The 27576-nt window shown below is 37.4% G+C and overlaps 1 protein-coding gene and 1 non-coding gene across 5 annotated transcripts in view; one reads left to right on the top strand and one right to left on the bottom strand.

Moving 5' to 3' along the window:
- GRIA2 (glutamate ionotropic receptor AMPA type subunit 2) overlaps positions 1-27576 on the bottom strand; it is a 186326-nt gene that overhangs the window by 37934 nt on the left and 120816 nt on the right. For all 4 annotated transcript variants that reach the window (XM_027567218.1, XM_027567221.1, XM_027567220.1 and 1 more), the window contains exons 7-12: positions 11722-11889; positions 11354-11458; positions 10562-10672; positions 8562-8768; positions 7702-8072; positions 3124-3322 (exon numbers count right to left, since the gene is read on the bottom strand). In XM_027567218.1, coding sequence (XP_027423019.1) covers positions 3124-3322; positions 7702-8072; positions 8562-8768; positions 10562-10672; positions 11354-11458; positions 11722-11889 — 1161 coding nt within the window. The remainder of the gene's footprint in view (positions 1-3123; positions 3323-7701; positions 8073-8561; positions 8769-10561; positions 10673-11353; positions 11459-11721; positions 11890-27576) is intronic.
- On the top strand, positions 15089-15160 carry TRNAC-GCA. The gene has a single exon. It is a non-coding gene; the product is annotated as a tRNA-Cys (tRNA).

Raw genomic sequence — 27576 nt, 5'->3', positions numbered from 1 at the left:
AAGTAAAAAAGCTAGCTTAAAACTCAAGATTCAAAAAACAAGGATAATGGCATCTGGTCCCATTATTTCATGGCAAATAGATAGGGAAACAATGGAAACAGTGACAAACTTTATTTTCTCGGACTCCAAAATCACTGCAGATGTTGACTGCAGCCATGAAATTAAGACACTTGCTTCTTAAAGGAAATGCTTTGACCAACCTAGATACCATATTAAAGCAGAGACATTACTTTTCCAACAAAGGTCTGTCTAGTCAAAGCTATGGTTTTTCCAGTAGTCATATATTGATGTTGGGCCATAAAGAAGGCTGAGTTGGACTATAAAGAAAGCTGAGCACTGAAGAATTGATGCTTTTGAACTGTGGTGTTAGAGAAGACTCATGAGAGTCCCTTGGACTGCAAAGAGATCAAACCATTCAAACCTTAAGGAAATCAATCCTGAATATTCATTGGAAGGACTGTGCTGAAGCTGAAAATCCAATACTTTGGCCACCTGATGTGAAGAGTTCACTCATTAGAAAAGACCCTAATGTTGGGAAAGATTGAGGGCAGGAGGAGAAGGGTACAACAGAGGATGAGATGGTTGGATGGCATCACCAACTCAGTGGACATGAATTTTAGCAAACTCTGGGAGATGGTGAAGGACAGGGAAGCCTTGTGTGTTGTAGTCCATGGTGTTGCAAAGAATCAGACGTGATGGAGGGACTGAACAATAACAACAACAATAAGATAATAAACATCACTTCTCTATTACTCCAGAGAAAGTAAGTTCCACAATCCTATATAGGCAACCGACACACTGCAGATATGTCAGGGTTGTTTGTGTATGTGTGTGTGTACTGCACGTGGGAACCACAATATCTGTGGGGTTACTGAACTGAAACACAAGAGTTGATCTATCCTTTGCCCAGAGTTATCTAGCCTTTTCATCCTGTGTCCTGGGAAATTTACATATTCTAAGCATGAAATCTTGGCCATGTGCTGATTAAGGTATATGTTTCTATGGTTGAGTTAAGGTACACTGAAAAGCTCTGAGATTCTGAATGTGCAGTTATTGAGAATAGCTGGTCCCAAACAAGCTAATGAGAGTGACTCTCAACAGACAGTGTCTGGAAACAAGGTTATTTTAGTCAACATAAGTAGCAGTAAGTAAACCATGATATAACAAGTCCCTTCATAGATCTTATTTAGAGAGGGAGGAATACCAATAAAATATATCAATAAAATAAAAGCAAGCCATATTGGAATACATTTAAATGTTTCAAAATATACTAATTGAGAATCATACTGGAGTGGGCTGCCATTTCCTTCTCCAGGGGGTCTTCCCAACCCAGGGATCGAACCCAGGTCTCCTGCATGCAGCCAGATGCTTTACCATCTGAGCCACCAGGGAAGCCCAGGCAATATTCTAATTTATTTAATAGCTCCACTGTCATGATCAGGCTAGAGAGCACATTATGTTAAGCACTACAATATACACATATTGCAACTATTTTCAGTAGTAGGAGTAAACTGTCATTAGCAGCAAAACTGCATTGCAACATTCACAGGTAGCATTAAAGTCAAGGTTGCTTACAAAAGGACCATAGGCTTGGCTTACACTGCAGTGCCTAGTGGAAGTGCCAAAGTCCTGCTGCCCCACTCACGTCCAAATTACTATCTGTTGTCAGCAGTCTGACAGAACCACCTTCTCTCCCATCACATCTGGAGCACAACTGATGTTATTTGGAAAAGATACCAATGGTAATGCAGGATGAGACGGTCCTCAAACCACAATGTACTACTTCAGCTGGACGTTGAAAGCCCTGATCTTCACTCAATCTCAGATACACTCAAAGATACTTGTGGATTATTAGAGATCATCATGGGCCATCTATTCGGCTTAATGCCAAGGTTTATCTGCTTTATTTCAACATTTTAATAGAATGAGCTCTTTCAGAGAGATAAGAGTAGAAAAGAAGTGAAGTCGCTCAGTTGTGTCCGACTCTTTGCGACCCCATGGACTGTAGCCCACCAGGCTCCTCCATCCATGGAATTTTCTAGGCAAAAGTACTGGAGTGGGTTGCCATTTCCTTCTCCAGGGGATCTTCCCAACTCAGGGATCAAACCTGGGTCTCCCACACTGTGGGCAGACGCTTTACCGTCTGAGCCACCAGGGAATCCCATTAAGAATATAAGGAAAGAAAATTATACCATCAGCCTATTGGGCTGGTTCCTTTAGACAGAGAACATAAGACCAAAGATCTTTTAAAAGCTAAAATACATTTAATAGATACGGAATTATTATTCCCATTTTAAAAATTAGGAGGTTGAAGGCCTTTGTTAGCCTTTTCTTGGAGGGTTTAACAGAAAACTCAGAATTTCCACACATGATCATAATTGATTTCCTGACACAGAATTAACATAACTGATTTGACAGTTCTCAACTGTAAATTATGTAAGATAATTGACAGTCAAGCTTATTTAACATAAAGCAAACTATAACACCATTTTCTTTTAAAAATAATAATTTAATTTTAACTAGATTTTGCTTCATTTTTGTCCCAAAAGGAAAATCAATTTTTATAAAAACTAGATTTCTTTACAACATAGTGTTTTTCTCCAAAAGAGTCAGGAATCAATAAAAATAGATAGTGCCAATTATAGGGGTAGGGAGGGTAGAGGGGTAGAGAAAAGGTTAAGAACAGAAATAGAAAACAAACATATGGTTACCAAAGGGTAAGGTGGAGAGGAGGGATAAATTGGGATTTGGGGATTAATAGATATATATTACTATATGTAAATTTGATAAACAACAAGAACCTACTGTATAGCACAGGGAACTTCACTCAAGTATTCTTTAATTACCTAAATGGGAAAAGAATTTGAAAAAGAATAGATACATGTATATGTATAACTGAATCACTTTGCTGTAAACCTGGAACTATCACAACATGTAAATCAACTATACTCCAATATAAAATACAAATGAAAAAAGAGGAACAAAAATAGAATTAGAGACAGAGATGGAAGTAACTTTCACATAGCACCTTTGTATAGACCATGGGAGAGGCAAGGAGGCACAGAGTTTAGGTTGGTTCAACTGTAAGACCAAAACAAGAACTTATGAAGCAGAATCTCTTACCCTGAAAAATTCCTTGGTGGAGCCAGAGTCTAATGTTCCATAAGCAATTTCTGTTTGCTTAGAAAGATCCTCGGCACTTTCGATGGGAGACACCATCCTCTCTACAGTCAGGAAGGCAGCTAGGTTAGCCGTGTAGGAGGAGATTATGATCAGGGTAAAGAACCACCACACTCCTCCAACAATGCGCCCAGACAGGGATCTGATAACAAGTACGAAATGGATTTGTAAAGTGAAATGAAGGACCTCATAAGGAAACAAGTTAGCAGTATTATGCAAATATTGATTTATAGGGAAATATTTGATTTCATATTTTTCAATATACCAGCTAGTTCATGAAACTTAAATTTATTAAACTTTCTGGGCAAGGATTACAGATTCACTAGATCTGATGAGCTATCCAGAGGCAAAACTTTAGATTCCTGAAATTCTTTCACAGTTATTATGGCTACATGTAACAGGCAATTTCAAGAAATGTGTGAATAATCTATCCAATGCTTATAATATTTTATCCACTCATGATATAATTAAACAAAGAAGAGAATCTAAGATTAACAGCAAAACTCTGAAAAAATGCTGACAAAATCAAATATCAAAAATAAAAGTATGCACCATAGATATGGCTTTAAACACCAAAGAAACCCTCCATTTAATCCTTCCAATGAAGTTTCAAAACCCTCAAAAAAGGTCCAAAATTTCATTAGGATTTTGTATGTGTAGAAACACAGATTTTAGAAATAGTACAGGATAGAAATGGAAAAAAATGATACTACAGAGTATGACACAAAATATAATTCTTAACAAATAAAAATCTGATGCTTCAGGCATGAACTGTTATATCCCTGTTCCTTTGTGCCTCCTGCTTAAGGAAAAAAGAAAACTGAAAGAAAACAAATCAGACATTTAAAAGTTTGCCAAAATATAAATTTCTAGTTTGAAAAATAATAAAAATAGAAATATTATGACCATAAATTCTTACATAAAATACTTTTCAAAAGCTTGATTTACTTTAAACCCTAGATAGATAAGTATAGATGTAGGTATAGAAATAGATAAGTATAAATATGTAGATACAGAAGTAGATATATAGGGTTTTATTTGGTAGATTTTGTGGGGTTCCACATATAAAGGTATTTGAGTAATATTTTTAAAAAAAACAATATTTTTTCTCTTTTGATAATAACTCTATTATGTCTAACAATAAATCCTTCTATAGTGAAGAGGTAACACTTTTAAAAATTTAAATTATGAAAATGTGCCAATTTAAGACCTAAACTAAATTTCTTCACAGTTAATAATAAGAAATACACCTTTTGACGAAACAGATACTATATCAATTATCAGGTAACATTTGTATAATAAACTACTGGAGAAGTGAAGAAAAGCAGTGAAGCTACAAGTAAACATTTTTTAAATAAAAGCATCTGCTGCTAAAATAAAAAAGAAAAAGAAACTGCACAATCAATGAAAAATAAAAACAATATGATGAAGAGCCTTTACCTGTATCTAAGAGATGCAAAAAATTAAACAAATATGATAGAATGGAAAAAGTTAATTCTCACATATTCTCATCTACCTCATATTTAAGAGGGCAGATTCGGTCTAAGCTCTTAAAATGGATCTCATTGCCTTGGACAGTATACATTGTAGGTTTATTTGCAATATATTTTAGAATCATTTTTATAAATAATTGTGTTTCAGTTGTAAGATAAACACAAGTTAAAGACATAATGCTGCTCCCTAATCTAGTATTTATGTCATATTTAATTAAATATGCTCATTTTTTGAAGTATGCAAGATAACCCCCAAAATGTATATAACTTGTGCATCATTCAAAACAGAAAATTATTGAGCAATTAATTATTTACTTGTAAGTGTTTTCCAAGGATGAACTAAAGCTTCTGAATGAGTTCCTGAGAAATTTTAAGTAGAGGAGCAAATTAAACGTTATGATTTATGGTGACAGATAAAAATGATTTCTCTTATTAAAAACAAAACTTTCATCTCTCAGTGTCTTCACTAAAGCAGCAAATATATATACATATTCTATCATTTTTCTCATGTGTATTAAATAACAATGAAATCTTTTAATCATTTGAATCACTTAAGGATATTGGGGGGGAAAACAGAAGTAAGCCAGAGAATAAGAGTTAACTTTGCAACTTTTTGCTCTCATAATTCTGTGGTCATAGTCTTCACAAAACTACAGTTACACTCTAAACCTAATTTCAGGCAATGACCAATTCACTTCATGTAATCATTCTAGATTAAAATTTCAATGTATTCTATTCATATAAATAAAATAGTTCTTTACCATATTTTATTGAGAAAAAGATGATAAATATCTTTAAAAGTATTTAAAGAGCATATGTAAAGTGATCTGTGCATTTCATGCATTACTATTAATATTATTTTAGATACTAAGCTGCTCTATCCTTTCCTAGAATTATCATCATTGCATTCTAAAATATGATAGCTTGGTTCCTTTAAAAAAAATCCTTACATTTTCCAATATTAGGCAGCATGTTCAATTATCAAATGCACATATAGCCATAAATTGAAAGGTTCATATGCTGAAAAAATTTTAATAAAGTGAATTCTCCTTACATATATATGTATATGTCTATACATATATATCCCATGGCAAATAAAAGATAACAAGGAAACATGTTATCTAAAATTGATATATCTTACCAGGAAATAAAAATTATTACATGTGAAAATGTAGTGAGTCATGATTCATGACTGAAACCATAAGCAAATAAAAATGGTCATATTTTAGGAAGCAGGCTTTGTTAAAATTTGAATGTCAGTATGTCACGGTGGACCCTGGAAAAACACAGGGTTAAATGTGTTAAATGTGGCTTGTACTCCAGCCCCTATGTGTAAATGTGTTTTTGCTCCTCGACAAGCACTGGACACCCACAAGAGTGACCTTCAGAGACCTGATAGATAAGGAGCAAGGCAAACAAACCTGGGAGCTCATCAATCAGAACCTAGGTCAGCATGTCCTACGTCATAACGAAACTTCATACGTTTCTCCTGCTTATTCACAAGGCAGAGGAAAGTTTGTGGAACTCTAGGATAATTGCCTTATATCTCAGGGCTATGGTAACATCAAACTTCAGTAACCTTCTTTCCAAAGACGAATCATTTCTTTATTGCTTATGAGCCAGAATGTTCTCTGAGATTCCAATCTGGTTAGTATTTTTCTTTTTCATCATTAGACACTTCTCTTTATGTCTTTAATGTAAATCAGATAAACTAAATATAGAGACAGAACTATGAATCTTGTTTTATCACAGATCATCATAATCATAAATATATGATATATGATAATTATTATCATACATTATGTGTGAAAATTATGTCTCTCTCTATATGCAGTGCAAATACCCTTGGTTTGGTTGTAATATAGTGCAGTTCCATAGAGAGGCCACAGAAAGCTTGATGGAATTCAGAGTTTCAGATCCACAAAGTTCATAAAGACATTCCATACTATGGGAAAAGTAAGTTATTGATACTTTCTGCAAACATGATATATTTCCTTTACCTCCCTGGGGGAGTAAACAAAAAGACTATAAAAGATACAAAATGTTTTTTGAGTTTCACATATAGTTTTTTGAAATTAATTATTCTCAGCCCCCAAATGCTCAAAAACTAGCAGTAATGAAATAGCATTTAAACAGCCACTGCCTCTACTAGTTATTAAGATATCCCATAGAATCAAAGGAGGGTAATTGAACCCAAATTAAAATGCGCCAGTAGATCAATAATCATTTAGGCTTTAAATGTGAAACTAATCACATCAGGAAAAGTACCTCTAAAGAACCAGACATGGCTATTATTCTGACTTATGTATGCAACATGCACAAAGGCAATGTGTGTTTTGTGATATATTTATTCTATTTAGGCATTATAGGGCAGGAATTAAAATATCATGTAACTGGAGGTGTATGAATTTATTCCATCCTGTGTGCATTACTATTTAATATGGCACAAATATATGTAATGAATAAGTAGTCATCATCCCAACTATTTATTTTTAGATACTTGGAAAATATTTTATCATACATTCTTTTCAACTCAGCAACCTAACCTTTAAAAAACAAATTCTGTAAATATTTCTCCCATATCATTTCCATGAGCTAATAACAACAACAACAACAAAAAGATGGGATGTGTGAAATGAAGTTTTGTTGCTTTTTAGTTAGTAAGTAATGTTGCCCATTTTCCCAAATACAGGTCTGTGGATCAACACACAGATGACTGTAAAATGAGAATATGCAGCAAAAACACGGTACCCCTCCAAGAAGGCATGTAATCATAGGAACCTTATGCATTTTATAGCCTCTCCATGGTGTGTACAATTTCACCAGGGAAATACAGGACCAACATTCAAAGAACGTTGCTCAAATATTTCACAGGCTTACGCCGATGGTAAAAGTCTGTCCTTAAGAGTCTTACACTGCTTGGACAGACAGCCGGCAGCTGCTAACGTCTTTACAGTGAATTCATAAACACCATGAATGTCCACTCGAGACCTAAAATGCACAAAGTTGAAGCAGGCGAGTAACCAACCTTGGCGAAATATCGCATCCTTGCTGCATAAAGGCACCCAAGGAAAACCAGAGACTATTAAAAATCCCAAATTCATTAGTTGATTCACTACTTTGTGTTTCTCTTCCATCTTCAAATTCCTCAGTGTGCCACTCGTAGGGGCTAAATCTGCTGACCAGGAATAAAACTACACTGACCCCAATGTAGGCAAAAACAATGCACATCCAGATCTCATAGGCTAAAGGATCAAGAAATGAAAACACTCCTGGTTTGGACTTCTGAGGCTTCTTGATCATGATAGAGATCCCGAGGCTCATAAAGGGCTTTGAGAAATCGATCACCTCCTCTCTCACAAGGGTGATGGTTAACGGAGCGATTGCAATATCAGCTTTCTGCAAGGGAAACAAAGGACAGTAATAGAACCAGGACTCCCAGTCAGGAAGGAATCATAGTTATGCTATTGGATCAATGGGTAGGACAGGAAATCAGGATATGGGAATGAATATTTCCCTGGTGGAGTCCCAGGAAATAATAAACAGAAGAAAAGCAGTTTGTTCCCCAAATATGCCTCCTTTTCAATAAATACAGAGAACACCCATTTGGCTTGATTATGAGAACTACATCTGTATCCATGCCTTTGCGATCTTTGAAAAATGCATATGGCCCATAGGCTTCAAGACAGATGAAGCCTGTCTCCATTTGCATGTCTGCTTCTGACTTCATCCTTCATCTTCAAATGTTTACAAGGAAACAAGACAGTATTCCTAGAGTAATGTGGGAAACCAACAACCTCAGATGTTGGTACTTTGCATGGAAGTTCAGCATTCCCTCAACAAGACTTCAAATGGAATGATTTTATCTGTAAGAAGAGTGGTACTTACCCCATATACAAGTTCTCCAACCATCCCATTCCAAATTTTCGTGTCTGCATCCCTGGCCCCATACTTGCCATCCCCAACAATGGTCAACTTGTATTTGAACCCACAGTGTTTGGCGATTTCTGCAGCCAAGTCAACACAATAGCCCTCATATCGCTCATTGCCTTCAAGCATCTCATGATTTTTCTTCATCATAACATAGGGGGATTCCTATACAGAAAGAAAGCACTTTAGGTGATCAAGACAGCTATATTAATTATCTGCTCTCATTGATTCAAATCTTCTGGTTTAATTATTTTTAATTATTACCTGTTAGATAGAGACATTGTAGAATACAGATAGTGGAAAATATGAGGAAAAATTAATAATAACATTTCTGAACAAAGATTCTCATATATCTTTCATTATATTTCATTAATATGGCTTGTACCTGGCCATACCAAGTAAACAAGAAACTCAAAAGTTAGTATATCCCCATGTCATGTTTGTAATTCTTAGGGCTTGCTGAAAAATAATGTGGCTCAACATCTGTTTCAGTTAACTCTGGATTCACCACTGTCTTGTTCTAAATTAGGGCTACCTTGATTCCAAAGAACCATCATTCACCCAAAACCCTGTATCACTACTAGTTCAAGGATAGGTTCATGTTCTAATCAGGTCCATGGGCAGTGATGTGCAGACTGAAAGAGTTGTTGCTATGGTGATTACAGATGCTATCCTCTCAGACTTGAGATCAAATTTCCTTTATGAGATAATATCCTAGAATTATGCTACACAGATAGCTAGAGAGTAGCATTCCTCTGCAAACACCAGAAAGAAGAAGCATGAAAAAATGTCGTAACATCAGCCTAATTTCTCCACTGGAAAGTGGCACTAAGCATATGTGGGGCCCAGTGAGATAGTTCTCAATAGCATGATTAAGACAAAAATCCTCAAATACATAGCTTACATTTATTAAGACTTTCAAAGTGCCAACTAATGTTCTTATTCAAATCTCTTACTAGCCTAACTATATTTTCTTCTCAATATTGTTACCATAATGAATCCCACCAATTCACTGCATCACAGATTAGTAAAACAAAATAAGGCTATTTTGTTGCAAAATCCTACACTATTAGTGAACCCCATTTCATTTCCTCCATTTTATTATATCAACAGCTTGTCATGATGACCTACGTCTCCCAATCATCTATCCAGAGCCTCAATGTTCAAGATCCAGTTCAATGCTGTCACTCCATCCAACATACATTTACTTAGCACTAGCTACGTGCCAATTACTATGTGGAGACTTGGGGTTAAAAACAAAGGAGATCACCCTTGTCTTTCAGAAGTTCCCCTTTCCATAGGAAGAGAGAGAAGCTGACATTAAACCATGTATTAATAACAAATGTAAGGACAGAACTGATACCATTATAGAGCCATGTAACAAATGTAAGGACAGAATGGACCCAGAATAGTGTGGAAGTGGAAAAACGAAACATTGATGGAATACAAGGAAGGCTCTTCCAGACTTTCCCCATTTTTCACACATGTAAGCACCACATTGCATGCATGCTCAATCGCTCAGTCACGTCTGACTCTTTGTGACCCCATGCACTATAGCCCGCCAAGCTCCTCTGTTCATGGGATTATATCCTGGTAAGGATACTGGAGTGGGTTGCCATTTCCTCCTCCAGGACATCTTTCCTATCCAGGGATTAAACCCACATCTCCTGAAACTCCTGGCAAGCAGATTCTTTTCTACTGAGCCACCTGGGAAGCCCCAAACACCAGGTTATGAATTATCTATAAAGCTAAAGTTCATTCTTGAAGTGGAGAGGAAATATTTTGAATGCTTTAGCTCGTTGGTGATCCCTTTAAACAGAAAAACATGCAATGAATGACTGAAACATTCAAAAATATCACCATATCAGTTATTGTCCTAAAGTATAAGCAGAAATACTAGTTGGCAGATGTTTTTCTTAAGAAAAAATAATGTCAAACAGGCATATGTAGCTAATTACCAAAATAGTAGTCACAACAACAGTCTTATTCTCAAGCCCAGAGGTATCATTTCCAGAAGGGAGTTCAGTGAGGGTAACAACCATTTTGTCAACTTCGCTCCAGTATCCGATCTGAAAAAGGACACAGAAAGAGTGCACTTGGATACACGGCCTTTCTATTACCAAAGCACTGAGTTATTTTCAAACCCATGTCTGAATCTGAAATTACACCTATCCTAACTAGACTTGTCCTAAACACACAGCTTTGGAAATACTAGCCATGGCAATCAGAGAAGAAAAAAGACATAGATCTTTTAGGTATGTGAATCAAGAAAGGCACTGCAAAAAAACAGATTGTCTCTTCATGTTCACTTTTCATATTCCCCAAAGGTAATTTTCATGGGAGTGATCATATAGAAACATAAAATTCAAACAATGGCATTTTAGCCATAACAGAAGAAAAAAAATGTTGACTTGAAAGTTACATGCACATTTCACCCGCTATGTCTGGTCTTCAGAACCATAATCTTTCAGCTATAGTTCTTTTTCTTCTCATTAAACTCTTTCTACCTCTGTCTAAAAAAAAAAAAAAAACTGTATAATTGTTTTATTCATAGTTATTTTAAAATTGTTTCAGTATTACTTACCAGAAATATATTTTATTTAGAAAAACGATTTTAAAATATATGTTTCTGGAGTTGTGGAGTCCATCTATGTGAATACATGTCTCCAGGACTCTGGAAGATGAGGTGGTGGGTCCACTAACCCACCTCCTCACACAGACAGAAAGCCCTCAATTCACTAATGATTTACCTTCCGGGGCCCATTCGTTTTAAGCTCCATGATGTTAATTGTATAATTTATTCTTTTTCCGTTCTGGTCAAACTTGATATTTCCTGAAAGACCTTCAACCTGCACCTAATGAGGAAATGGGAAAGGATACAGTTATAAATTCACTTCAACCAGACACAAACTGGTCGACCAGAGGACTCTCCCAGTATGCAAGTCAAGAAAATGACACTCATTCGTTTTCTTTTTTTTCTTCAACCTACCTTTGTGTAGATAGGAAATAATATTCCCTCTACATAAGACAGAAGGTATAAGATAAGAATGACTAATTCAGCAGGAAAAAAAATAGTGGCCACCCTTAAGTTGCATCGCAATCATTTTGAGTGACTGACCTGTTTGAGGGCCCTTTCTATTTCTACACCTTGTCCCCAGGGCACCGCTGGGTTTGCCAGACAGTCTCCTGCATTTCCCCTTCTGGAGATTTCAATTCTCTGCTTCCGTAAGTTTCGAAAAGCTTCGGTCATCACTTGAACAGCGTCATATGTCAGAGCAGAAGTATACTGAAAAGTATCACACATTTCATAAGAATGGGAGAAAATTCAATGACTTCCTGTGCACTGGCTAACAGAATTCCAGTTGCCCACCATACATGCCATATCAGAGTCCAAGAATTTAGACACAATTTCTACTTATAGAACCCTCAGAATCTAAGAGGAGTAGTATAGAATATTGAACTATGGATTGTCCCCTTGATTCTAAACATTTCAGTTATATTAGCATCTCATCTATTTCAGGTTGATTTTTCTGGTTGTGTTGAGTTTTCATTTTTCCAACTAGTTTCTCATTGCAGTATCACTTTATGGTCTGATTTGGTGATACATGGAATTATGAACTTAACAAAACAATATTTCTCCACTGTCTGAAGAAAGATTCAACTGGAAATATGGGAAGAATACTGATTAATTTCAGGATCTTTGCTCTCTAATTCCATCCTAGTGATGCTCAAATAGTCCACAGTGTTCTATCTTTGGGGTGTTTGTTTTTAAACTTCCCTAGGTGATCACGATAATCAATGAGAAGAACCACCACACTTCATGATTTCTATGTCCCCTCATGCTTCAATAATCTATGATAATATTGGTTTCAAGCTTATGATATTCAGATCTCAGTGGGGCAGCAGGATTATTTAAGGAGCTGAGGGTCAAACAGAAAATAACTACTACATGAAATAACTACTACAGAAAATAACTAAGCACCATCATGGGCTGGCTAAGTATTCCAACCCAGGGATCAAACTCGGGTCTCCTGCATTGCAGGAAGATTCTTTACCATCTGAGCCACCAGGGAAGCCCAAGAATACTGAAATGGGTAGCCCATCCCTTCTCCAAGGGATCTTCCCGACCCAGGAATTGAACCAGGGTCTCCTGCATTGCAGGAAGATTCTTTACCAGCTGAGCTACCAGGGAAGCCCCCTGTGTATATACTACCATGAATCAAGGTATGATGCTGCTGTCAGTAATGATAAATCAAATTTTAACATAAAAGCTTTACTGACTGCTGAGAAAATTTCTTTATTCAGTATTAATCTTTAGGTAACAAGTACAATGAAGCTGGGGGGAAAACCACAGTATCACACTGATCCCACCTCTCTCATCCTCTTGAGGACATTTTTTTTTCTGCAGATATACTGTCAATACCTCACATCAGCGTTTTTTCTCTATTGGATCATCTCTAATAGCAAATCCACTGCTCCAATATCTCCTACTAACAATAAGGAGGAAAGAAATACATAGGTAGAGTAGGTAGATTAAATAGATAGGTGGGTGATGATCATAATAATGATGATGATGATGATGAAAGGAAATAGATAACTGCTTATTAGGTTCCTATACCCCTTCAATTTCCATCATCTTTTTCTGTTTCTTTCACAGGAACATTTATTAAGACAAATTTTCTAAGTTTTCACACCAACCCTCCTTGCTCTCTCTATGTGATGTCATTCATTCTATGGCTTTAAATTACATCCAGGTGCTCAAACCTGACTTCCTCCGCAGTGCCCTTCCTGCCCAGTCCACCCTCAATCACTTTCCTTCATGTGACCTTGTTTATTGCCTTCATATTCACTGCCAGTATCTGAGTATCTTCTTAATGTATTCTTTGTCTAATTGATCTCTTCTCCCCACTAGAACAGTTAGTTACTCTAAGGAAGTAGAAAACTTATTTGTGACCACTTAATTCTCAGAGCTCAGGGCACATTGGGCACACTTAAGAGACTTACTTAGAAGGAAGGGAAGCAGGGAAGAAGGAAGGAAAAAGGGAAGGAGAGAAGAAAAAAGAGAGAGGGAGGAAGGAAAGAAGGCACGTCAGAAATCTTCATACAGATTCTATCTTTACAGGATTCACATTCCCTCCCACTGCAGTGAAAATATATATTAACAGAAAATTGCAATATACCATTCAGTTCAGTTCAGTTGATCAATTGTGTCCAACTCTTTGTGACCCTATGGATTGCAGCACACCAGGCTTCCCTGTCCATCATCATCTCCAAGAGCTTGCTCAAACTCATGTCCATTGAGTTGGTGATGCCATCCAACCATCTCATCCTCTGTCATCACCTTCTCCTCCTGCCTTCAACCTATCCTAGCATCAGGGTCTTTTCCAAGGAGTCAGTTCTTCTCATCAGGTGGCCAAAGTATTGGACTTTCAGCTTCAACATCAGTCCTTTCAATGAATATTCAAGACTGATTTCCTTTAGGAAGGACTGGTTGGATCTCCTTGCAGTCCAAGGGACTCTCAAGAGTCTTCTCCAACACCACAGTTCAAAAGCATCAATTCTTTGGCACTCAGCTTTCTTTATAATCCAACTCTCACATCCATACATGACTACTGGAAAAACCATAGCTTTGACTAGATGGACCTTTGTCAGCAAAGTAATGTCCCTGCTTTTTAATATGCTGTTTAGGCTGGTCATAGCTTTTCTTCCAAGGAGAAACCATCTTTTAATTTAATGGCTGCAATCACCATCTGCAATGATTTTGGAGCCCCCCAAAATAAAGTCTCTCACTGTTTCCATTGTTTCTCCATCTATTTGGCATGAAGTGATGGGACCAGATGCCATGATCTTCCTTTTTGAATGCTGAGTTTTAAGCCAGCTTTTCACTCTCCTCTTTCACTTTCATCAAGAGTCTCTTTAGTTCTTCACTTTCTGCCATAAGGGTGGTGTCATCTGTGTATCTGAGGTTATTGATATTTCTCCCGGCAATCTTGATTCCAGCTTGTGCTTCATGCAGCCTGGCATTTTGCATGATATAGGCTTCATATAAGTTAAATAAACAGGGTGACAATATATAAACTTGACGTACTCCTTTCCCGATTTGGAAGCAGTCTATTGTTCCATGTCCAGTTCTAACTGTTGCTTCTTGATCTGCATACAGATTTCTCAGGAGGCAGGTCAGATGGTCTGGTATTCCCATCTCTTGAAGAATTTTCCACAGTTTGTTGTGATCCACACAGTCAAAGGTTTTGGCGTAATCAATTAAGCACATGTAGAGGTTTTCTGGTATTCTCTTGCTTTTTTTGATGATCCAGTGTATATTGGCAATTTGATCTCTGGTTCTTCAGCTTTCTCTAAATCCAGCTGGAGTGTCTGGAAGTTCACAGTTCAAGTACTGTTCAAGTTGAGCTCGAAGAATTTTGAGCATTACTTTCCTAGCGTGTGAGCTGAGTGCAATTGTGCAGTAGTTTGAACTTTCTTGGGCTTCCCTAGTGGCTCAGATGGTAAAGCGTCTGTCTGCAATGCAGGAGACCCAGGTTCGATCCCTGGGTTGGGAAGATCCCCTGGAGAAGGAAATGGCAGCCCACTCCAGTATTCTTTCCTGGAAAATCCCATGGACCCCAGAGCCTGGTAGGTTACCATCCATGGGGTCGCAAAGAGTCGTACACGACTACACTTTCACTTTCACTTGAACATTCTTAGCATTGCCTTTCTTTGAGATTGGAATGAAAAATGACCTTTTCGAATCCTGTGGCCACTACTGAGTTTTCCAAATTTGCTGGCATATTGAATGCAGCGCTTTTACAGCATCATATTTTAAGATTTGAAATAGGTCAACTGTAATTCCATCACCTCCATTAGCTTTGTTCATAGTGATGCTTTCTCAGACTCACTTGACTTTGCATTCCAGGATGTCTAGGTGAGTGATCACACAATCATGGTATTTGGGTCATGAAAATCTTTTTTGTATAGTTCTTCTGTGTATTTCTGCTACCTCTTCTTAATGTCTTTTGCTTCTGTTAGGTCCATACCATTTCTCTCCTTTATTGTGCCCATCTTTGCATGAAATATTTGCTTGGTATCTCTAATTTTTCTGAAGTGATTCTAGTCTTTCCCATTCTAGTGTTTTCCTCTATTTCTTTGCATTGATCACTGAGGAAGGCTTTCTTATCTCTCTTTGCTATTCTCTGGAATGCTGCATGCAAATGGATATACCTTTCCTTTTTTCCTTTGCCTTTGGCTTCTCTTCTTTTCTCAGCTATTTGTAATGCCTCCTCAGACAACCATTTTGCCTTTTTTGCACTTCTTTTTCCTGGGGATGGTCTTGATCACTGCTTCCTGTACAATGTCATGAACCTCTGTCCATAGTTCTTCAGGCACTCTATCAGATCTAATCCCTTGAATCTATTTGTCATTTCCATTGTATAATCACAGGATTTGATTTAGGTCATACCTGAACGGTCTAGTGGTTTTCCCTACTGTCTTCAATTTAAGTCAATTTGGCAATAAGGAGTTCATTAATTGAGCCACAGTCAGATCCTGGTCTTGTTTTTGCTGACTGTACAGAGCTTCTCCATCTTTGGCTGCTAAGTCACTTCAGTTGTGTCTGACTCTGTGAGACCCCAGAGATGGCAGCCCACCAGGCTCCCCCGTCCCTGGGATTCTCCAGGCAAGAACACTGGAGTGGGTTGCCATTTCCTTCTCCAATGCATGAAAGTGAAAAGTGAAAGTGAAGTCGCTCAGTTGTGTCCAACTCTTAGCAACCCCATAGACTGCAGCCTACCAGGCTCCTCCGTCCATGGGATTTTCCAAGCAAGAGCACTGGAGTGGGTTGCCATTGTCTTTGGCTACAAAGAATATAATCAATTATTTCAGTATTGACCATCTGGTGATATCCATGTGTAGAATCTAATATACCATTTAGTGTTATAAATTGATCCAATGGTTGATAGATATTTTTCTTGCTTATTTTTTAATATGAGAGATGTTACAATAAGGCAAATGAGAAAGTAACTTATGTAGTACAAATTACCACCTCCCTGAATCTAGAAATTGTTTAATACATCACATCTTTAGTGTTAAAAAAGGAGTGTGAAGTTATTATTATAATTTTTTCATGAAAAGTTTAGCTGAATTAGTTTAATGTTATCACATGAATGAATCAAATTTGATGGGAAAGTGATAGAAGGAAAGAAGAAAAAGAAAATGATTTTGAGACCACAGGACTGTGACTGATGCTGTTAGTTGTAAGATATACAAATTTATTGCTAAATTTTCTTAAGCAATGCCACTGCAGGGATATACATGAGCCCTTCTTCACAAATCTACATTATCTCTTGGGTGGCTGCACTTTAGTTTCCTGGAAATACCCTTACTAGATGGATCTAAATCAAACCCATCTCTATTTTTCCCCCAAATCTGCAACCTCTTCTTTCAAATTGTATAAGCAAGAAATTAGTAAAATACACTGTGTTATATATCCATGTGAAAATCACTCGTGTCTAACTCTTGGCTACCCCATGGACCATACAGTCCATGGAATTCTCCAGGCCAGAATACTGGAGTGAGTAGCCTTTCCCTTTTCCAGGGATCTTCCCAACCCAGGGATACCAGGTCTCCCTCATTGCAGGCATATTCTTTACCAGCTAAGCCACCAGGGAAACCCAAGAATACTGGAGTGGGTAGCCTATCCTTCTCCAGGGGATCTTCCCAATCCAGAAATTGAACCAGTGTCTCATGCACTGGAGGTGGATTCTTTACCAACTGAGCTATCTGGAAAGCCCATCCATGTAGGCCATCTATATTCCTGGATTGAAAATGTAATTTCTGGGAGCCTCTCCTAAGAAAACATTCTCAAATACAGAGAACTTAAATACAAAGATTAATTTCAGCATCATTCATAATGTGCAAAAATTATAAGGAATCTATGTTTATGAGAATAAAAGAATGTTTAAAAACTATGCTTTCTGTGGAAAGCATATGTGAACATATGTGTGGAAGAATATACGTGGAAGCATTATGTGAACATTAGCTTCCCTGGTGACTCAGATGGTAAAGAATCCATCTGCAATGAAGGAGATCTGGGTTCGATCCCTGGGTTGGGAAGATCCCCTGGAGAAGTGACTAGCTATCCACTCCAATATTCTGACCTGGAGAATTCTGTGGACTGTATCGTCCATGGGGTCACAAAGAGGTGGACATGACTGAGCGACTTTCACTTTCACTATGCAAACAATAAAAAGTTCTATTAATAACGATTATGTAGCAATACAAACTGGAGAAGGCGATGGCACCCCACTCCAGTACTCTTGCCTGGAAAATCCCATGGACGGAGGAGGCTGGTAGGCTGCAGTCCATGGGGTCGCTAAGAGTCGGACACGACTGAGCGACTTCACTTTCACTTTTCACTTTCATGCATTGGAGAAGGAAATGGCAACCCACTCCAGTGTTCTTGCCTGGAGAATCCCAGGGACGGGGGAGCCTGGTGGGCTGCCGTCTATGGGGTCGCACAGAGTCGGACACGACTGAAGTGACTTAGCAGCAGCAGCAGCAGTAGCAGCAGCAGCATTACAAACAATACAAGCTAATTAAAATAAGTGAAAAACATTACAACTAAATATTTTTCAACAGAAAATTAGAATAAAAATAATTGCATCCCTTCAATAAAAAAGGGAAAAAAAAAACAAATGATTAGAATAAAATAAGAGGGAGGAAACATACATGATGATATTTTCTTGCCAAGTACTCTACAATATCCATGTAGCTTTTAAAAAAATCTGTATTATATCAAAAGCATTGCTTTAAATCATATCTATTTAAGAAAAGACTTCTTGGAGAAATACAAATATCATGACAGCTTTTATCTGCCTCACATCTCTCTATTCTCCTAGAGGAAAAAATTTGATTAGTTTGCTTTCTTATACAGCAATCTGTCTGTTGCTAGTTTAATTCTTATGATGAAGTTTAGGTCACTGAATTAGAAACAGAAGCCAGTATTATAGTTTGTATTCAGGAATTACGATCATAGTTAAAAGGCAAACTCTTCCTTGAGTCACCCTGCTCATACTACTATGAGAAATCTATAAAGTCATCCACTAAATGTTTCAGAGTCTATAAATGCTGGTGAACTACATTAAAAAATAAGATGAAGCTGAATCAACTAAAAGCATTTCAGTCCATGCAGCATGTTACCATTATGATTCAGGGCATGAGCTCACCAAGAAGAAAAATCCTTCCACCCTTTACCAAATGTTCAAATCTAATCAAGTCTCAAGCTTATTATCATTGTAAATTAATAGTCACAATCATAGATTCAATTCTGGGCTGAGAGAAAATCAACAGCCTCTGTATCCAGAGCTCCTTCTGGTTTATGTTCTGCATATGTGGCTCATTTATTTTTCTCAACAAATATGTTCACATTTTTGATTGTATAGTTAAATATTTCAATTTTATTCTACCATTCACTAAACTAGATGTAAATTAATTTGAAGGGAACATGATGGCGATGTAACAATCTCCTTCCTTGAAAACAAATGCATCATCTCTGTCCTGATGTTTATGTTCTGTGAAATTCCTCAGCTGACTTGGAAATTTATATTTCAGTGGGGTGCCATTATATGCTGTGGTGCTCTGCCACAATCACTCCAATCCACACTTGAAGAAGAAATCTGGGGAAACATAACATTTTTACGGTCCGTTTTCCAAATGCACTTTTTATTTCATTTTAAGCGTATCTTTATTGAGACTCATTTTTCAAAAGTAAAATGATCTATGCATTTTAAACATGTTTGTTTTGCCCAATAGTTATATTATTCAATACCACATTTCTCTAATCACCGATAACAGAAAATGTTAATCTTATAGTCAAAAAACAAAATGACATGAAAAGAAGTTCTGTATACATTTAAAATGTGACAAAATACAGAGGGTAACTAGTCTGTAATATAAAATTTTATGGGTCATAATGACAGCACCTATTCTGAAACATATGTTATCTGCATGGTGCTTTACAAATAGGTAAAAAAAATCAAAACATCATTCAAAAAGGAAGTACTAGGCTTTAGTATTATGAAACTGTCACAAAATTTCCTATGAATGGGTATTTCCATATCTTCCTTGACACTTGAAACTGAATTGAGTATAGTTTAGAAAGCATTTAATACAGCATCTTCTGATCTCTATCAGAGCTGCCTCAAGCTCTGATTATAGCATTTACTACTCTGTTGCCTTGAGCAAGTTAATTAAAGTGTCTGTGTGCAAAGTTTCTTATCAATGAGATAAGCAGAACAATGTCTCTTCTATGTCATAGTGGAGTTGGAAAGGTAAGTGAGGGAAAAAGGAAGAATTCATGTTGACTTAGTTCTCTATGTGTCAAACATGAGCTGGGTAGTTTCCTAGAAAGACCTTTTAAAAAAAAAAAAAAAAAAACCTCTATGCAACAAATACTTTTATTCCAATGGTGTAGGTGAAGATTACAAGTTATCAAGTTATATTTTACTCAGGGTCACAAAAATATATGGCAAAGGTGGAATTTGAATCCCGATCTCTTCATTTCAGGGATAATGAGGTGACGGGCTGTCCTGGTTTGCCTTGGCCTGTCCCGGTTTTGGATCTGAAAGTTTGGAGTCCAGGCACACTGGGACTGTTGGATTTTGAGTTTTAAAACACACTAAAAATCAAAGTTATTGACCCACATGCTTGCCTTCTTTTTTTCTTTTATTACTATCTATCTTGTTACAAAATTAGCTTGTCTTTACACTGTTTTGAAAACCACCATCCTGATCTATAAGTCTCTGATCCAATAAGTTCAGGAAATAATTTTCATGTTGGCATATTAAAGGCCCTGAGAAATCCTGCAGTAAAAATTCCAATTACTTTGATTGGTCAGCATTGCCCAAACTAATAACCATTTAAAATTTTTCTTTAACATCAATTACTTTCTATAAAAGTAGCATTTGTATAACATACTTTGGGCTGTCAAAAGTTTTATAGTCCGATACATTTTATACAGCCATTTAAAAAATAGCATCATTTATTTAGGTAAAATTATTATAAACTAGGCAGACACTTTGGCTCAGAGGGTAAAGTGTCTGCCTGCAATGCAGGAGACCTGGGTTTGATCCCTAGGTCAGGAAGATCCCCTGGAGAAGGAAATGGCAACCCACTACAGTATTCTTGCCTGGAAAATCCCATGGACAGAGAAGCCTGGTAGACTGCAGTCCATGGAATCGCAAAGAGTCGGACACGACTGAGCAACTTCACTTTCACTTTCATTATAAACTAAATGATATCTCCCTAGAGAAACACATAATATAATTACTCTCAGTTTCTTTATCACAAAATTATTAACATTGTCAAAAATGATGAGCTCTAGGAACAATAATTAAGCTTATAAGAAAGTTTACAAAGTCTCTCTTTTCTTTAAGCTTCTTGGCAATGGCCTGAAATCAACTAAAGCCATAGGAAAAAAAAAAAAAAAAGAGATACATTATAAACTTAAAATTATTCACTTCTCTTAATTTCGAATTCAACTGAAGTCTACCCTCTGGGAAAGAGCTGTCTGTGATAAGGTCATCTCTACTTTCCTCTAAAGCCTTTTAAATACATGCCCTTTGTAGCTTCACTGAATAAAATCACAGAATCTTCATTAAGACCCAACATCACTGGAACAACAGGAACTCTCACTCATTGTCAGTGGAAATGCAAAATAGTACCGCTACTTTGGGAGATAGATCATTTCTTACAAAACTAAACATACTTCTATGTAATCGAGCCAACACACTCCTTGGCGTTTACCCAAAGGAGTTGAGACATGAAGCCCACTCAAAAAACACCACACGTGTTAATAGCAGCTTTATTTATAATTGCCAAAACTTGGAAGCAACCAAGATAGTCTTCAATAAACATGTATAATATCATGTATGAAACGAGTCGCCAGTCCAGGTTCGATGCACGATATTGGATGCTTGGGGCTGGTGCACTGGGACGACCCAGAGGGATGGTATGGGGAGGGAGGAGGGAGGAGGGTTCAGGATGGGGAACACATGTATACCTGTGATGGATTCATTTCAATATTTGGCAAAACCAATACAATATTGTAAAGTTTAAAAATAAAATTAAATTAAAAAAAAAGTTAAGCAAACAAAACAAAACAAAAAAATAATGTGAGGTACATGAAGACAAAAGAATATTATCAGAGTTAAAAAGGAGTGAGCTACGGAGCCACCAAAAGACACAGAGGAATTTTAAATGTAAATGACTAAGTGTAAGAATTATGCTAAAGCTGAAACTCCAGTACTTTGGCCACCTCATGTGAAGAGTTGACTCATTGGAAAAGACTCTGTTGCTGGGAGGGATTGGGGGCAGGAGGAGAAGGGGACGACAGAGGATGAGATGGCTGGATGACATCACTGACTCGATGGACGTGAGTCTCAGTGAACTCTAGGAGTTGGTGATGGACAGGGAGGCCTGGCGTGCTGCGATTCATGGGGTCGCAAAGAGTCGGACACGACTGAGCGACTGATCTGATCTGATCTGAAGTGTAAGAAGCCAATCAAAAAAGGGTACACACTATGTAATTCCAACTGTATGACATTCTGGAAAAGGTGTAACTATGGAGATAGTAAAACGATCAGTCAGTGGTGGCCAGGTGTTGGTGGTGGGAGGAGGGATAAATAAATGAAATGCAAAGGGCTTTTAGAGCCACGGAAATGCTCTGTATGAAACAATAACAACGAAAGCATGCTATTATCTATTTATCCAAACCTGTAGAATGCACAAGACCAAGAGTGAGTGGGCTTTTCTTTAGTTTGATTATTTTTATATTGGATTTTAATTTTATTCACTTCCATATAACAGCATACATAAAACGTGGCACAGAGAAAAGCATTTATGAAACTTGCTCACTCCTTTGAGATTGGCACAGATTACATACTTTAGAAAAAAAGAAAAAGCCAACGATCGAAGAATTTTCATCTCTAAGGGTAGATTTTATTTGGAGATAGGCAAAAGTCATTTTGAGACTAAGTCTCGTGAAATGTGGTAGGGAAAAGCCTGAACAAAACAAACAAACTAAACTGAAAAAAAGGGTGAATGGTAACATAAACTATGGACCTTGGGTAATTACAAGCCATGTGTCAACATAGGCTTCTCAATTCCAACACATGCATCACTCTGGTGAGGGAAGTTGATATTGGAAGATGCTGTGAGGTATAGGAACAGGGTACATATAGGAAATCTCTGTACCTTCTGCTCAATTTTGCTGTGAACCTAAACCTGCTCTAAAAATAATGTTAATTGTTGTTTAATTGCTCAGTTGTGGTTGACTTTTTGCTACCCCATGGACTGAAGCACGCCAGGCTTCCCAGTCCTACCCTGTCTCCCAGAGTTTGCTCAAACTCATGTCACTGAGTCAGTGTTGTCATACAATCATCTTATCCACTGTCATCCCCTTCTCCTACTGCCTTCAATCTTTCCCAGTATCAGGGTCTTTTCCAAGGAGTCAGCTCTTTGTATCAGGTGGCCAGAGTATTGGAGCTTCAGCTTCAGCATCAGTCCTTTAGTATTTAGGACTGATTTCCTTTAGGATTGACTGGTTTGATCTCTTTGCAGTCCAAGAGACTCTCAAGAGTCTTTTCCAACACCACAGTTCAAAAGCATCAATTCTTCAGCACTCAGGCTTCTTTATGGTCCAACTCTTACATCCACGCATGACTACTAGAAAAACCATAGCTTTGACTAGACAGACCTTTGTCGGTATAATGACTAATGTTTTTGCTTTTTTTTAAAAAAAAGTTTAATTTAAATTTATTTATTTTAATTAGAGGCTAATTACTTTACAATATTGTATTGGTTTTGCCATACATCAACATGAATCCGCCACAGCAGATGAATGGATAAGAAAGCTGTGGTACATATACACAATGGAGTATTACTCAGCCATTAAAAAGAATACATTTGAATCAGTTCTAATGAGGTGGATGTTTTTGCTTTTTAACACTTTGTCTCGGTTTGTCACAGCTTTTCTTCCAAGGAGCAAGCATCTTTTAATTTCATGGCTTCAGTCACATCTGCGGTGATTTTGCCCAAGAAAAAAAGTCTTTCACTGTTTCCATTGTTTCCTCATCTATTTGCCATGAAATGATGGGACCGGATTACATGACCTTAGTTCTTTGTTGAGTTTTAAGCCAGCTTTTTTTTCCCTCTCCTCTTTCACTATCATCAAGAGGCTCTTTAGTTCTTAGTTGCTTTCTGCCATAAGGGTGGTGTCATCTGCATATCTGGGGTTATTGCTGTTTCTCCCAGCAATCTTGATTCCAGCTTGTGTTTCATCCAGCCCAGCATTTCGCATGATGTATTCTGTATACAAGTTAAATAATCAGAGTGACAATATACAGCCTTGACACACTTTTTCCCTAATTTTGAACCAGTGCATTGTTCCAAGTCCGGTTCTAAATGTTGCTTCTTGATCTGCATACAGGTTTCTCAGGAAGCAGGTAAGGTGGTCTGGTATTCCCATCTCTTTAAGAGTTTTCCAGTTTGTGTGATCCACACAGTCAAAGGTTTTTTTAAATTTATCCTTAAGTCTTAATTAGAAAACTAATAAATACGCAATGTCTTTATAAGCACACAAGATGTATCACATTTCCAAGAGTGAAAAGACAGCTCCATTGGCAAGAAACCAAAATGAACATCTTTTCTATTATCATTTTCTTTGAATAATAAATTAAGTTTTTAATCCACTGGGAAGAAAGACTCTTGAAATTAAAAAGAATATATTGAAAACAACATACTCAAATCAACACATTGTCTGGTTTTGATTCACCCATCGGTAGGTAAAGACTTTCCTTAGAGGCCGATATTTTACTTTGTTCACTTCTTAGGAATCTTCTAACAGGTGAAATTTCCTTATTTTTGTAGTCTGAACAATAAAAACAATATTTTCCAGGGTTATTTAAGAATTGATTTCAGCAGAGGTGACCAGCTACAAGTCACTATAATCTTTGATAGAAGAAGGAGTTATTTGAGGGTCATAAATTTGGCAAAAATGACAAATATTAGCATATGGGTTTCAGTGCCTAAATTTGCATATCACATAATCATGGTATTAAATTTGGGAGAAATCTCAGCAATCATGGACATTTTTTCCCTTTGCAGATGAAAAAATGTGGACATGAGATGAACCCAGATATCATGCATTATAATTCAAACAGTGATAATGCATTTTCATTTTTCTTGGTATAATATGTGTATCTCCATAGTTTAATATATCATTTCCACTACTTTTTATAAAATATGTGATTTTATCAATATATTTTTAATTTGAGTTTATTTCAGTTATAAAAACACTTTTTAAACCTAAACCACAAAACATAAAAGATAAATCTTGTCAAGCAACTTTTTTGTTGCATGTCAAAAATACTTTAATATTCATTGTAGGGGATGACAACGTGCCAGCAGTGAGTTTGGTCAGTTAAAACATTCAAGGAGCAGAATCATTTTCATGAAGCCACCACAGCACATTTAATGCATGATGCTAATCACTGAACTCAAAGTGATTATACTATTTTTCAATATGGCTCACAATTAAGAAAGTTTGAATTCCTGTTTTAAGTCTTTTTCTGAGTAAAATGGGACTCTTGGAGGAAAGCCATTATTTAAGGTGACACACAATGTCAGTCCTATATTATGGTTGAATTCCTTAACACCTGCAGGTCCCAACAGACACAATTCAAACTAGGTCCAAAGTGTCCACGTGACAAGGTACAATGGATGGTTATATATTGCAAGTCGCTGAAGACCCTGAAAACACCAAAAATCTATCTCAAAACAGAAATGTAGCAAATTAGTTTTAAGATAGTGTCAAATCATCTGAATCATCTGTCTCTTTGTCAACATTTTTTTGTTAAAGGTAAAATGCTCACTGCAACTGTCCCATTTAAACCCAGGTGCCATGATAGTTCAGGTCTGATTATTATAGAATTTTATATTTCAGCCAGCAAAATAACACTACTTTTCTGCCACAGCTGAGTAAAGGAACACAACAGATGCTCAGGACAGAAATTTAAACCCTATCTTATGGCAATGATAATTATCTATTTTTTCCTTTCCCCCTGTCTTGATATATTCAAAATACTGACTTATTTTTACTTCATCCCACTTCATTTCTACAAATCTCTATTATGTGCCTACTCTGTGCAAATCCTGGCATGAGCTCTGGGGCTAATAAGATAGAAGGATGCAGAATGTCTTTCTGAATCTTGTTTTCAATCCACAAATACCTCTCAACTGAATTTATATTCATATATTACAAATGTAGGGCTGTGATTTTTGCAATTATTATTTCTAATGAAATGGAGAGAACGGGCAAGTGTAACAAATCCATTTATTTCCCTCCCTCCTCATGCCACAGCCACCATTCAGACAACTACCAGGTATTGTCTGGATTGCTCCTGAAATCTTCTTAAAAGCTCCTGTCACCAAGATCTATTGTCACCAGGGCAGCCCATAATCTTTGTGTATCAAACCTATAGCCATCATTCTCCTCTAGGGCATTCTGGCTGCTCTCATGCATGCTAAGTCGCTTCAGTTGTGTCCAACTCTTTGTGACCCTGTGAAACCATTGCCCATCAGGTTGGTCCATGGGGATTCTTCAGGCAAGAATATTGGAGTGGGTTGCCATGCCCTCCTGCAGAAGATCTTCCTGACCCAGCTATCAAACTTGAGTCTTTTATATCTCCTGCATTAGGCAGATAGATTCTTTACCACTAGTACCACCTGAGAAACCCTCAGAATAAGACAAATAATTCCTTAGAGGTCAACAAGGCACATATATGTCTATAAGGTATTCTTTCTCAGAATTCCCTCAAAACTCCTCTGTTCAACTTCCAGCCTTACAGAAATATTTATATTTTCCTTGCACTGGGGACTTTGTGGGGAGTCATGTTCCCTTCCTTCTTCTAATACTTATCTCTCCCTCAGGTTTTAAATTCCATATGATTCCCTCAAAAAAGGAAGCCTTTTTTGCTTACAGATCTGGGAATAAGAGCCTCTTAAGGGTGCTTTCCTTTGTTCATTCAGAAAGCCTTTTTGCTAAAGAGCTTCTCTGTGCCAGGCCTACTTCTAGGAGCTAGGAACAAACAAAATCAGGGGACAAACAAACACCAACCAAAAACCCCTGCCTCCAAGGCACTTACTTTCAAGCTGAAGGAGCCAGGCATTTAACAAAGTAATGAATAAATTCTTTATGAATACAGTGCACCAGGAGGTATTAAACAGAAAAAACTGGAGCAGGGAAAGGGCATGGGACACACTCTGATGGGTGGGGAGATTGCAGTTTTAAATAGAGAGCCTGTTGCTAGCTTTCTGGAGGAGATGGCATCTGAATAAAGACCATAGAAGGCAGGAGGCTTAGCTTTGTGGATGTGAAGGGGAGGACAGTCCGGAAGAAGGAAGATTCAGTGCTGAGGGGGGTAGGTCTCCTGTGCTTAAGAATGGGTAGAAAGGCCACCATAGGTGAAGCAGAGGGAGCAAGGGAAGAGCCCAGAAGAGGAAGGCAGGGTATGTACAGCCACATGAGTCAAAGGGATGCATCTAGCTTTTCCTCCAAAGGCATAGAGGGCCACCGAGTGGCCTGGAGAAGAACAGTGGTGAAACAGGAGGGAAGGGGCAGGCACAACATTTGAAAGAACAACATAGCCCCAGGATATGACATGATTAGAACTAACTGGATCCAAGATGGTAGATGAGTCAACTTCCACTAGACCTTGAGCCTCAGTATACACTCACTGTAACACATCAGGAAGCTAAGTGACATAACCTCAGGGGCTATGACAGTTCCAAGGTGATGATCAAAGATCAAGAAGTTGGTGGTGGCCCAATTCCTGGAAATCCCCACCCCTTCTCCCAAAATATCTAGAATACTTCTCCCACTCATTAGCCAATGAAATTAACTGCCCCTATAAAAACTGACAAC

The sequence above is a fragment of the Bos indicus x Bos taurus genome, chromosome 17 (assembly GCF_003369695.1).
Source record: "Bos indicus x Bos taurus breed Angus x Brahman F1 hybrid chromosome 17, Bos_hybrid_MaternalHap_v2.0, whole genome shotgun sequence".
In the NCBI taxonomy this organism is placed as follows: domain Eukaryota; kingdom Metazoa; phylum Chordata; class Mammalia; order Artiodactyla; family Bovidae; genus Bos; species Bos indicus x Bos taurus.
This window is presented reverse-complemented; position numbering and strand designations above follow the sequence as displayed.